At 50.6% G+C, this 13,898-nt stretch overlaps 1 protein-coding gene across 6 annotated transcripts in view; it reads left to right on the top strand.

Moving 5' to 3' along the window:
- Positions 1-6,834: 6,834 nt before the first annotated feature.
- The window catches only part of SSBP3 (single stranded DNA binding protein 3), a 156,826-nt gene continuing 149,762 nt past the window's right edge, over positions 6,835-13,898 (top strand). For all 6 annotated transcript variants that reach the window (XM_054573507.1, XM_054573500.1, XM_054573495.1 and 3 more), the window contains exons 1-4: positions 6,835-6,983; positions 7,995-8,067; positions 8,289-8,350; positions 11,134-11,218. In XM_054573507.1, coding sequence (XP_054429482.1) covers positions 6,928-6,983; positions 7,995-8,067; positions 8,289-8,350; positions 11,134-11,218 — 276 coding nt within the window. In that variant the 5' untranslated portion in view covers positions 6,835-6,927. The remainder of the gene's footprint in view (positions 6,984-7,994; positions 8,068-8,288; positions 8,351-11,133; positions 11,219-13,898) is intronic.

The raw sequence follows: 13,898 nt of genomic DNA, 5'->3' as shown, positions 1-13,898 counted from the left end.
GGGTTGTTTCCATCTTTTGGCTATTGTGAATAATGCTGCTATAATTATTGGTGTAAAAATATCTGTATTGTGTGCCTGCTTTCAATTATTTTGTGTATAGGATCTACCTAGAGGTGGAACCAGTGAATCATATAGTAAATTTATATTTAATTTTTTGAGACATCACGATACTGTTTTCCATAGTGGCTGCCCATTTGACATTTCCACCAACAGTGCACAAGAGTTTGAGTTTCTCCATATGGTCAACACTTTTTCTCACCCTCTCACTCCCATACATGTACTCTCTCTTTCTTTTCTGTGAGAGCCATCATAGTGGATGTAAACGTGGTCGGCCCATTTTGACTCCAGCAATCCAATCCCCACAGTGTTGCCCAGCAGCACCCCTCTCGGCTGTGCCGAAGAGCTCTTGCTTTCTGTCCCGGGGCTTCTCTCATACCATGGCAAGAAACACCAGCAGAACCACTGGGCATTCTGCTCCTGTCACAAGGACCCGCTATCAATAACTCCAGTTGGCAGGGCTCCTCCCTGCTGCAGAGACTTCCTTTCCCTGCCTGGAACATGGTTAACTCTCTCACATCCCCTTCAGAACACAAATGTCACCTCCACAGAGAAGCCCTCCCTGACCACCACCCCCTTCCCCACGGAATCAGACTTAATGGTTACTCGCTCTTACAGCATCTTCTACTTGGCAGTTTGCGATGACATATTTATCCGTGTGCCTATTGAAGTAACCACTGTCTCTCCCCCTGGGGTGTAAGCTCCACGTGGAAGGCGCCGGAGATCACCTTAACCACCACTGCATTCCCAGCACCTACCATGATGCCCAGGCCGCCCCAGAAAGCCTTCGTTAAATGAATTCCTTACTCAACATTTAACACATTTGTATTGAATATCTGTTCTAAAAGTGGGGATAAAACTCCCACAGTGCTTAACTTCTAATGAGGGAAATAAGTAAGAAAAAAAATAAGCAAACATAATATGTCAGGTGGTGATTGTTGCTATGGAGAAAAACAGAACAGGATGACGGGGGCAGATGCCATTCCATGGAGGCTCACTGGGGGAGGGGCCCTGGTGATGTTTGATCAGGGCCCTGGAGGAAGTGAGGAAATGAGTGAAGCTGGGAGACAGTGTTCCAGGCAGAGAAACCAGCATGAGGAATGTGTGGCAGGTGAGTGAGAACACAGACGTACTACTGGTCCCAGGCAGGGCAGAGGACACAAGGGGGACTCTACCCTGGCACAGAGGCTGGGATGGCAGTAAACTCAAGGCCAGTGCACTCTGGGGAGGAGGTGGGGGAGGTGCAGCGGGAACCCCGGGAAGGACCACAGCATCGGCTTCCTCTCTCCAGCGACCCCTGACAGGACCTTGCCTTATATTTTCTTATACTTCCCCAGCATCTCTGGCTCAGGGCTCAGCACTCAGTAGGTGCTTTCTAGATCGAACTAAACCCATGGAAGAAATTGCCTAAAACCAATTTGCTATGACACGTTGGCTCAGGATAGGTGTGTGACCATCAGAAGACATTTCAAAACACATTTGATTTTAAACTTAAATCCACTACCTTTTTCCTTAGCACCTCTTTGCTGGTTCTGCTATGGTAATAACAGAAGTAATTTGTTGTTTGTTTTTTTTTCAATTTACAAAACATTTCCCCAGTTAGTATCTCCTCTAAGCTTCTGAACAACCTTCCAAGCAGCGCTGCTCTGTTGTGCGGAGGTGCTCAGGACCTAGGCTGGGCCAGCATTAGTGGACAGCCCAGTAGGTAGTTCCCTATCAGTGCCTGCTCTTCATCTTCTGCCTGCCTGCCTCTGACATAGGTGTTAACATCCCCCTTCCACAGATAGGCTCAGAGAGGGAACATCACCTGCCCCAAGTCCACCAGTGAGCCTGAAGCCAGGTCTCTGGGTGCTGGATTTTGCATTCTTCCCCATGGAGGCCCTGTCCCCTTGAAGGGAAAATTTCCCCCCCTTTTTATTGAATTTATTGGGGTGGCACTGGTTAAAAAAATTATACAGGCTTCAGATGCACAGTTCTACAGCGCTTCATCTGTACATTATGCCCTCGGGGAAACTTCCGCTGAAACCAGGGCTGACCAGTGTGGGCCCAGTCCTCCCTCAGCAGAGCAGCCCATGCTTTTAACCAGAGTTGTCTCCATGCAATTCCAGGACCCAGTGTGCTGGGGGCAGGAGGGAGATGGGCTATGTGCTCAGTGTCCCCAGGGGAGCCCCCATTCTCCCAGCAGCTGTGAGAAACACTGAAATACAGCTGGAACCACAGAGAGGAAACGAGATTCTGTATATCCTTGTCAGGCACAACCTCCTGGGTTGAGCCTATGAGCTTGAAGTCCCTTTCCTTTAACGGCTACCTTCGGGAGTCTTACCCCCCATCCCACCTGATCCCAGAACACCACCATCCCCCCTCCGGCTTTCTCGTTTCTGGCAGCTGAGAGAAGGTGTGGCAATTCTAGCCTAAGCTTGGAATTTACCTCTCCGTTTTCTTTCCCACCTCACCTGCCTGCCTCTTCATACTCTGGGCACTGTTACTCACATCTTCTGTTCCTTTCACCCCAGTTGCTGTGCACTGGGGGTCCACAGGTGAATGGCCATCATTCCCTGGCCAGGAGGAGCTCACATTTTGAGGGGGAAATGCACACATGACCACACCCGTGCAGTGTTGCCAACAGCAATCAGCTGTGGTCAAGGGGAGGTGCAGGGTCATCAGGGGACACTTGGCACAGACTGGGAGCTAAGAGAGGGTTTCCTGGGAAGGCTTTCTGGAGAAGGTGCTACCTGTCAGCCCAGATTTTAGAAGAATTAATAGGAGTTTGTTATAGGAAAAGGCTTTTGGGCAGAGGATTTCACAACAGTGTAAGCTCCACAGGGTAAGAAGTTTTTTTAAAACGATTTTATTTGTTTATTTTTGGAGAGAGGGGAGGGAAGGAGAAGGAGAGGGAGAGAAGCATTGACTGCAAGCCCCCAACCAGGGACCCGGTCCACAACCCAGGCATGTGCCCTTACTGGGAATAGAACCAGTAATCCTTCGGTTCACAGGCCAATGCTCAATCCACTGAGCAGATGTCTTGTTTGGTTTGTTACCCAGTGCCTAGAACAGTGCTTTGTACAGAAGAGATGCTCAGTAAACATAGCTTAAACGAAAGGAAAAAAAGGAAGAAAAGGAGGGACAGCAGGGGGGAGGGAGAGAATCGAGGTCGGGGAGGGAGAGAAAGGTCTGGAGAAAGAATGAATGAGTGGATATGTGAAACCCCTTAGTACATTCTGGGAAGAAAGTACAGTAGTTCCAGGTGGCCAGTAGCTTAGGTGGGTGGGGCTGAGGGAGTGGCCTTATCTAATCCTATTGTTGGTGTTGTCTATTTCTTATCTCCCACTGGACCCAGAGCTACTCTGGGGATGGGACCATTTTTCATCTCGTGGTCCCTATATCCCCTGGTGTCTGCATTGAATGTTAACATGCACACAGGTATTAAACCTGTGCTGGGTGCTGGAGACACACAGATGACTCAGAATTACTTTCTGCCCCGTACCCCCTCCTCCTCCGCCACCAGTCTGGCTGGGGAGACAGACAGTAAACAACTGGCTACAACAATGGGCGGAATGAATGGGGAGCTACTATGTAGACTCAAACAAAATGAGACCAAGCGGAGGGATGGAGTGATGGGTTTTGCTCCAGGAGTGAAACACAGGAGGGGAGTTGTTGGGGGGACTGTGGAGGAGATGGCAGTGGAGGAGATGTCAGCTTTGAGTAAGGAAATGGTTAAAGAAGGGGTTGAGGTGGGAGGCACTCTAAGGAGAGAAACCAGGCCTAAAGATGTGGTTCAGGGAAGGTGGGGCCTTGGGGACAGAGCAGGGTGAGATAGGTTGGGGTTTTGAATGCGTTTCAGGGTGTTTGGATTTGCTGCTTATGTGACTGCATTTTGGATTCTAGTGCCAGTGGCTGCACACTTAGTTGGGCTGCTGAGCGGTTCTGCTTCCCAGGAACCCATCAGCTCCCTTCTCTCCTGCAGGCTGGGTCCTCCCACTATCTTTTAGCTTCACCAGGAACCTACTGACGCAGGGCCTCATTCTGTATGAAACCCCAGCAAAGAGACAAAGTCTCTGGCACTGGTTTCCCAAAAGCCGCCCCTTTCTTCTTGCCCCAAAGACTCTGGCAGGAGGTGCTGGTCCTTGTTAGTTTTTTGTTTTTGTTTTTGTTTTTGTTTTTAAACAGGATAGGGGGTGTGGAAGTCAGCATTACAGAACAGTAGGCTCTCAAGAGATGGTAAGATCTCTTAACCTCCCTTTCTCATTTGACAGATGAGGAAAATGGTGCACAAACAGACGTGCCTGTGCTGCAGCCCAGGTGCTGATAGGGTTTGGTAGTGTCCTCAATTAGAAGGGCCAGAGAAGGGCAGTGTTTTCCTTTTGCCAGGACCTAACAAATACTCATAATTTGTGGGCCTTGCAGACCCAAGATGAGTCAGGCTTCTTGTGAGTCAGTCTGTTGACAAGCCATCCCTGGCCATTCCTAGCCCATCAAAAATAGAAGTCCAGGGGAAGGGTATGAGCAGGCCAATTTAATTAACATGGGCTCTATGGTACCTTAAGTTAGCCCTATTAAATTAAACTGCCTAGGGGAAAAAATAACTGTAATTATTTCCTTCTCTCTCTTATCGTTGTATTTCAACTCCCTCCCAATCTCCATGTCTCTCTCATTCACAAAACAACCTTCAAACTAGGCGCTAAGCAAAGTCAACCATAGACTAGGGTTCTGTGTTTCCCTTTTTCTGTCCTCTTCTCCTGAGAGCTCTAGGTCCCGGCAGAGAACAGAGGCGTCCCTAGGGCCTAGCTGTATTCTAAATTAGGGAGGCTGTTACATTGAGTAGAACATTATTCCAAAAATGCACCCAGTGTCTCCTTCCTGAACCAACACAGATCTGTTTGCGGCGGGGCATTTCTTTTAAAAGCCCCTTTTCTCTCTTCTATAGATCAAAATAAGCAAACTTTAATGATAGGGAATTATTCTTTATTTTGTTGAAATCTAGTTCTGAGTTTTCCTACTCGAAACGTGTTTTCCCCAGGACACTGACCTACCCTTTAATTGTTTGGAGCTAGGCATGTTAGGGGGAGGGGCGTTACTTGTTTATTGGAACAGCGCAGTAAAAAAAAAAAAAAAAAAAAAAAAAAAATCAACCTAGGCTAACAGTTTCAAGGCTCCCCTAAAGATGTATCCAAACAGGCAGCCAATCAGCGCTTACACAGCTTTTTCTGCTTGACTCTTTTAAAGAGACAGTGCCGAGAGTGTTTTATCACATTTAAAGAGAACCGCGCTCTAAAAACATTCTGAAAATGGGGGCGTCCTCCCTATTTCGTTGGTTTCTGGTCTTAAGAGTCTCTAATGAGGGACTCACAGTGTGTCCTCGGGGTTCTCGGTGTGGGCAGAAAGGAGTCAGCAGCAAATAGCTGGGTCACTCTGTCAGCCTCCCTTCAATTTCCCATTGTACACCTGGGTCACTGACAATGGAAGCTCCCCTCCCCCCATTCCTGACTCTCGTCACCCACTCCCCAATTTAGCTCCATTTATTTGAAGTTTGCTGATTTCTTTAGCGGGCAGTTCGTGTCGCGGGGTACCCAGGTGACGCCCCCCACACCCCAGAATGGCACTGTTTCCTCAAGTCAAGGGCTAACTTGCCCGTGCTGGTCGATCTTAGAAATTAAGGGGCAATCACTCTCCCTTATCTTAGCCCAAGTGCCCTGTCTCCTCCCCTAGGCTCCCCAAAGCAAGCCAGGGGCCATTTTCGCGCAGCTCCACTTTGGGGCTTTCCAAAGTATTTTAATGATCTAGTAAAGGAGCAGCCGCACGCCTCGGCGCCGGCTCCAGCCGCCCAGCTCGCAGCGTGGAACCCCAGGCCGAGCGCTCAGAAAACAGACTGGGCGAGAGCGAGGCCCCGGGGGGTGGGGGCTGGTTAGTGTCGGGGCGGCCGGCACGGAGTGGGGGTCGGGTTGTAGGCTGAAGAGGTGGTCGGGGTTGGAGCCCAGGGGGAGAGCCGGCGAAGGGGTGGGGGAGATAAGGGTTGGGCCGACGCGGACCGTAGCTGGGGGAGGTGAGGGGCAGATAAGAGGGACGTGGCGGGAGGAAGCCGGCGGTGCCGGGCTCAGGGGTCCGCGCCCCCTCCCCTCTGAGGCTGCCGCAGCGACCCCCCCCCCCCCGCCCACCCCCAATGTCCACGCCGCGGAGAGCTCTGGCCAAACCCCCTCCTCGCTGGGGCCGGGGACCAGAGTTCCCCCATCCTGATTCGTGTCCCCTCCCCACATCTACAAAAAAGAGGCTCGCACCCCCGGTCCGCCGGCAGGAGCACGGGCAGCGGCTCTACTGAGGTGGCCGCAGCGGGGACTGCCGCGGCTGGGCGCTGACAGGGCGTCCCTCCCGGGCCGCCCCGGGCCCGCCCCCACGCGTTTATTGGTCGGAGCGGCTATCAATCGCGGGACGTTGACGCCCGCCCCGCTCCCTCGCCGGGGTAGCCACGTTCGGTTGAGCTCCAAGTAGACCAGCGGCAGCGGCGGCGGCAGCGGTGCCGGAGGCGCAGAGGGCGGCGCAGGCGGAGCGGGGCGGGCGGGCGCGCGAGCGAGCCAGCGGGCAGCCGGGCCGGCGGGCGAGCGGCGGCGGCGGCGGCGGCCCCGGCACCCCAGGCCGAGCCGGCGCGGGAGGAGTTCCAGGGCGATGGGGCCGCGGCCGGGGCTGACGCTTTGACAGCTGGAAAGAGCGCGGAGCCAGAGCCTGGGGGGGAGGGAGGGGAGCGCGGCTAGGAGAGCGCGAGCGAGCGAGCGAGCGGGCGAGCGCCGGGGAGGGGGCCGGGAGCGAGGGGCAGCTCGGGAGCAGCCGGAGCGGTAGCAGCGGCGGCGGCGAGGCTCGGCGCCCTCTTCTCTGCAAAACATGTTTGCCAAAGGCAAAGGTTCGGCGGTGCCCTCGGACGGGCAGGCTCGAGAAAAGTAAGCCTTATTTTCCAAGTGGCTGCCGGGCTGCGGGCGAGTGGGCGAGCGGGCGGGCGGTGGGAGGCAGGTGGGCGGGTGGGGGCTGCTGCACCCCGGGCCCCGGCGCCGCCAGCCTGGTCCCGTCCCCGAGGCCGCGGCGGCGGCGTGGGAGAGCCCATTGTTGGGAGCCGGCAGAGGTTGGGGCATCGGGGAAGGGGCGGCGGGAGGCGCTGCCGGAGGAGGGGGCACTTGGTGGCCGCGGGGCGTGCCGGGCGTGGGGGCACGCGGTGAGGGGTGGGCGAGGTCCCGCGAGCGAGCCGGGATGGCTGCCCTACTCGGAGCGCTCGCCGCGGTGGCCGCACTTCGCCCACGGGGCGCGGGCAGGGGGCGCGTGGCTTTTGCAGCCCCGAAGGCTCCTTTTGTCCGCCCGCGGCGTGAAGAGTGCGTGCTGGGGGCTTTGTTCGGCCCGGAGCGTTCTCCCGTCCCTGCCCTCAGTCTCACCGCCGGTTCCGTGCCCTCTCGGGCGCCGGGCTGGGCAGGGACGGCGGCGCCGGCTTGGCCGAAGGCTTGGGGGACAGTTGTTTGTTGGGGGAGGTAGTGAGGGTGGGCGTTACTGCCTTCTCCAGTGCTTGCCAAGCAACCCCGGAGCCCAGGACTGAGAGTCCCGGACCCTCAAAGCTGGGGAGAGGGCGGCAAGGAGTGGGTCGCAAAAAGGAGGGAGGCTCTGGGATCGAGAGGCTTTCGAGTTTGAGAGTTAGGTGGGTTTGGTTCTGACGCCACTTGGAAGTTCAAGTTTGGGGGTTGTTTTTCAGGCCCCCGTGGCTTGAGGTAACGCGTCCCTTGATATCCAGCCCCTAACTGTTTCCACTCGCGGCTTTAGGCAGGTCCGAGGTAGCTGCTCACCTCTGGTCAGGGCCACAATGGGACAGCGCAGACAGGGCTGGAAGCCGGCTGGCAAGGTCCAGGAGCAATTGCTCCTTGTGATCTGACACCTTTCCTCTCTCTCTTTGCCCCCTGCCTACTTTCTAGGTTAGCTTTATACGTCTACGAATATTTACTGCACGTAGGAGCACAGAAATCTGCACAGACCTTCTTGTCAGAGGTGAGTGGAACTCCCCCCACCATCCAATTTCTTGACACCCCCTCCTCCCCACTATTCTTAGAGCCTTTGTTTTCAGGATCAGTCACTGTGGCCACCATTTTGAATTTTTATCACCTTTTGGCATTTATTGTTAGTTGGTCCTCACAACCTTTTGGCTCAGAAGCCCCCAGACCACCCCTTCCCTCTGCTCCTCTAAGCTATCTCTGCTCTCTCCTTTCTAGATTCGATGGGAAAAAAACATCACGTTGGGGGAACCGCCTGGGTTTTTGCACTCGTGGTGGTGGTAAGTTTGTGTGATAGTTTTGTGTGTGTGTGTGTATGTGTGTGTGTGTGTTTTGTCTGAGTCCCAGGTTCAAGTGAGCAAAGATGAGAGACCTGGAGCAGACCCCCCATGCTTCACCCTCACTCAGCATTGCAGAGCAGGGCACCTCTGGATATTCAGGCCAGGATTGGTGAAGGAGGAAAAGGGCAGAAAAGGCTGGTGCCTAAAGTTTTTCTGCCTCTCTTCCCTCCTATTGAGAACCTACTAAGTCATGCCTAGTGTTTAGATAGAAACTCCTTATTTTTCTATCTCACTCCCATCCACTCAGCAGGCTTGGAAAAAAAACCTTGAAGGATTTTTGTCAATTCTGCATGCTGCTTTAATTAGAGGGAGTTGGGGGGTGGGGTGGGGCGGGGTAGAGGGGATACCAGGTCTGTTTTACAACTGGCCTATCCTTTCGTTTTTTTTTTTTTTTTTTTTTTTTTGTTTTAACCATACACTCAAAATAGAGAAAGAAAGAAAGAAAGAAAGAAAAAGAAAGAAAGAAAGAAAGAAAGAAAGAAAGAAAGAAAGAAAGAAAGAAAGAAAGAAAGAAAGAATCTATTGAGGCCTTTTCCAGGCACCCTGAGAAAAAGCAAGAGGCGGCTGCCACTTCCTTTAAAGATACTGATTCAGACTGACTGGACCTTCCTCTCTTCTGTGGGCTCTCCCTCCACCCCACCCCCAGCATCCCTAAAACCACAAAGTTTCATTTTACTGAGAACTTAAACTTGTCGCTGTTGACCTTACAGAGTACCTGTAGTAGTTAGGGGCTCTCTTATATGTGACCCCCTCTCAGGCTCCTGGGTCCTGCTGGTTGGAGGACCACCTCAGTGTGGTCTTCTGTTTGTCTGTAGGCAGGAGGGAGGCTTAAGGTCAGCGGGAGCCAGTTGCAGTGCAAGGAAGACCGGGGTGCTTTGTGCGACTGTTCCGTGGAGTCTTTGACATCCTTTTGAAAAGGAAAAGAAAGCAGAGTGGCTTTTGATATTTTGGTGGAGTTCAGGAAAACGGGAGTGCCATGTCTTGGGATCTTAGTGCGTTTACCTGACAGCCAGCTCAGGTTACTATTTCAGGTCTCTTTGAAATGCAGGGGGATGAAGTGTCTGTTCTACCTTAGGCAGGGAAAATGAGTTTTTAATTACTTCTGCCAACCTCACAACTGCCAGTGTTGTAGGCATTTGGTGTGGCATAAGGATTCTACCTGTTGGAGTGGGTGATGGCTTTTCTGTGGTGGTTTTGGAGAGGAGGGTGGATGGAGTTGGCACATCTGACCATTGTCTGTTTTGCAGAAACGTAGCTTTTGAGTAAAAGTTACTTAGAAGGAGCTGGGGAGTTTGTAGTGTTAGCAATCTTTAGTATGTGGAAGAGTTAATCAAATTTGTGCAACTTCAGAGGACAGCAAGGAATGTTCTTGAGCCCCTTGCAGAATGTTCTGCAGCTAGTAGAAGTCGCTGATTTTCCTGCTTTATCCATAACCTCCCTGAAACTTCTCCAGCCTTTGTCTGTGGTTCTGGGCTCAGGCAGCGGTGGCTCTGGCTGTGGTCTTGTTAGTTAGAAAGCACCTCAGGATTTGACACTGAGCAAATGACCACGACTTTTGGGGTGGGAGGAAGTAGTGGAGGTGATCCAAAGAGAGCTAGGCTGTGTTATTCATGTACCTTGAGTGGGATGCTTGTCTGATGACTGGCAGAGCTGGCGGTTGAGGTGGTTTCTCCTGTGCTGGCTGTTCACAACAGGGACAGGAGCACTGGGCTAGGATTCAGACTTCTGCTCTGGTGCCCATTTTACCCTTCAGTCAGTCAGTTCCCATCCCTGGGCCTTGGGCTCCTGACCTGAACAGGGTTTCTAGGGCCTCTTGTTAATACATTGACTACCCCATGGTTGCATAGGGCTTTACTGGGTGACGAAGGGCTCGTATATCTGTTCTCATGTAATACAAAGTGTAGGAGTGACCATACAAAGTCATAGAGGGGGCTGGGGCAGGGATATCTATCCACCTCCCGCCCCCCCCCCCCCAAATCTGCCCTTTGCAGGACAGGTTGACAGTGTCTTTCTGAGGAGGGCTCTCTATTTCAATATGTAAGGATAAGATACTTGGTTGACCTCTGGCTAACTGATACTTGTTCTTTGGTGGGATGGGGTGGAGTGGTTCTTGCATAAGAATACCTTGGGGGAGGGCCTGGCTTGGGGGGGCGGTGAGGTGGGAGGGCTGAGGGTATGGGTTCCTGTATTAAGAACCTGTAGGTTTCCTTTATTGGCAAAGTCACACAGTTTGCTATGCATATGAATCATAGTCCTGATTTTGACAATTTAACCTTTTAACTAAATGCAGCCATTTTGGGTTGGGGAACAGTAAAAGGAGCACAGATGAGATGCATGGATTCTCATCCAGATTCCCACCTGTGCTGTCTGGGTACCCGTGGGTGGATTATACTGACCTGTGTGAGCTTCAGTGCCACCTGTGTAATGTGGGGATAAATCAGTCTTAAGCGCTGTGGTCATCACAAGCAGGATCATAGGGGTAAGGCATTCTAGTACACAGTAGATGCTTGATAGGTGAGAACTGTTACTCTTACTACAGATAGCTCGCTAGAAGAGGTTAGGTCTGTGTTGTTTTCTAGGCTGAGTTTGCCCAGTGAAGTCTGGAAAGGAGGGGTTGAGCCTTTGGGAGACATGGTGCTGTTAGCACCGTGCATTGTGCACTTGCCGTTGTGTACACAAGTCATAATTAGTAACCTGATCTTATTTTATTTTTCAACTTGCAGTGTATTTTGGGACCTTTACTGTGCAGCTCCTGAAAGGCGAGACACTTGTGAACATTCAAGTGAAGCGAAAGCCTTTCATGATTACGTGAGTAACAAAATTTTAATCCTGGCAATAATTACAGGGTTGGATAACTCTTAACTTCTTTAGGACCAAAAGCAAATACATGGCCAATTGGCAGTGGGTTTTGTTTTCTCCTTGCCTTTCTTCTCTGCCCGTCTCCTTGCTGCCCTCACCCTATACCCTCCTCTAGCACCGTTCTAACTTGGTGAATGGTATTTCATAATGTTGTAATTATGCAAAAGAGTGTGTAGATACCTATCTGGAGAATTAAATGGCGCTGAGCAGGGCTCAACCATTTGAGTTTTATGTTCAGAGTGGACAGTTAGCTGGGAGGGGGCTGAGCCTCTTTGGTGGTGGTTTAAGAAAAGATGAACCACAACCAAAAAATAGAAAAAGCAAATATGAAACTTGTGTTTTGGAGTAGAAGGGATGTTGAGTGAGAATTTGGTGAAATGGGCTCTTGTGTTACTTTCCAGGGAGTGATCTTTCTTTTTCCTCTTTTTTTTAAAAAAAGGTTTTACGTATCTATTTTTAGAAAGGGATGAGGGAGGGGAAGAGAGGATGGGAGAGAAACATCAATCAGCTGTCTCTAGTATAAGTCCCATTCTGGGAGTGAACCTGCAACCGAGGCACGTATCCTGACTGGGAATCTGACCCAATTGAACCGATGACTTTTCACTTTGCGGGACGATACCCAACCAACTGAGCTGTACTGGCTAGGGCCAGGAAGTGAGCTTTCAAATTGTGTTTTGGGTGTTTATGTTTGATGAGGAGCTCATGTTGTGTCCACTGAGACGATGTATATCTTAAGGTCCTTGACTGGTCCATAGTCATGTGTTCAAAATATTCTTGTGAACATATTTAATGTCATCACATTGTAGTGCTTTCTGTCCTAACCCTAACCTGCTACCTGTATGAGTTTCTTAAAATTTTATGAAATGCTTGTAAGAGACGCCTGCCCCTCATCCAGTCTTATACGGCAGTCCCCCTCAAAAAAAGAAAAAAAAAGACTCCAAACCTGGGTTGGTGTCAGACTTTATGATTGGATGAAACAGGTTAGTTAGGATGTTTTGGGGGAGATGGAAGGAGAAATGTCGGAAGGTCTTCTCAGCCCTCCCTCCAGTCTGCTTCCCACTGGCCTTAACCTTCTACAGGAAGGCTAAGTGTGTGTGTGCCTCTCTTTGTGCATATATGTACATATAAGAGGTGTGATCTGTTTTGTCTAACACTTCTGCATGAAGTGGAGATGAATTGGTCCCCAAACTCCGGGGCATGGAAGTTGGTTTTTTGAATGGCATCTGGGCCCACCAGCTTGGCCAGCACACTTGTGTCCCCTGCATGCAGAATTTGAAACTGGCCTAGGAGACCAGAACGCGTCTTGGTTGAGTTTCACAAATGGTCAAATCCCATTACCATGAATGTCTTTATGGTGAAAATATCTCCTGTAAAACGAGGAGTTACAGACTCAGCTGGAGGCTGCTGGTTTTGAGAATATTCAATGTGATGAAATTCTGCTGTGAGTGAACAGTTAATGCACTTGGAGTAGAATGCTGAGGAAATTGACCAGTTCTCATGCCTTCTCCAGGGTTGAAAATGAGAAGCTGGCAAATGGTACTTATGGCCTGGTAAACTTGTAGTAGTGAGAAGTGAGGAGACTCTTTTTACTTGTGATGTGGTTCTTCTGGGAAAATCCATGGTGATGATCATAGGGTTTCCTGAGCTGGAAGTCTGGGGAGGAGGCTAAGAGGCACCTTAGCCATAGAAAAATAGTTGGTGAATTTGACCTTTCTACCTAGTAAAAATCACGTGTGTGTGCGTGTGCGTGCGTGTGTGTGTTTTAACCTGTGGACAGCCAGTTCCTGTGTGACCAGTCTTTGACTGCTATGCAAATAGTGTTTTTTTAGAGGGGGCGGATGGGCAGATGTGCCTATTTCAAGTCAATCACTAGATATAGGTGTCTGTGCTCTTTTTTGAAGTTATCTTTACAGAGACGTTAATGATTTTTAACTAAGTTTAGTGCACTAGTAAATAATGAGAGATTCTCTGTGGTTTGGTCTTCCACCTAGAAACAGTGTGGTGGCTGTGAAAGCTTACATGGGTTTGCTTTCAGTAATTTTGTTAAGGAACGGCAGTAGAGATTTCTGAGGTAGGCATAGTTATTTAGAAGATGCTACCAAGAGACGAGGTCACATTGAGTTCCAGGTTTTAGAGTCCAAATTCTTTTTCTTGGTTTGGAATACACTTGCTTTTATGTGCGCAAAGAGTCAGGTCATATGGGGCGGGGGAGGGATGGAGTCATGAGTAGGGACAGGAAAGGGTCACCTCCACTGTGAAGGAGTTAAGAAGTAACATTGGGTAGCAGGGAAGACAGAGAAGCAACTTGAAAATTAAGAACTCTTTAAGAAGATTAAGGAAAGAAACCCTCTTTTATCTTTGTACTTTTCAGATCTTTTGTGTTCTCTCCATTCCCATGGCTACCATCTAGTTAGCCCATATTCCATGGCTACCATCTAGTTAGCCCATATTGCTGTAACCTCTTTCTGGACCCTTTTCTGGAGCGCGTGCCTCTCATACCCGTCACATCCTATCCATCCTTTAAGTTCTGCATTCTGGAGGGCTTTCATGATAGTTTTCTGTACAGTCGGATTGATCCTTAATCTCAGTGTCTACAGAAACCACCTATACAAAGCCTTTGTAGGAGGCT

This window comes from Pteronotus mesoamericanus, unplaced genomic scaffold (assembly GCF_021234165.1).
Source record: "Pteronotus mesoamericanus isolate MK-2021 breed Mesoamerican mustached bat unplaced genomic scaffold, CSHL_Meso_final contig_105, whole genome shotgun sequence".
NCBI lineage: Eukaryota > Metazoa > Chordata > Mammalia > Chiroptera > Mormoopidae > Pteronotus > Pteronotus mesoamericanus.
The sequence above is the reverse complement of the archived record's forward strand: the minus strand, read 5'-3'. Positions and strand labels throughout refer to the sequence as shown.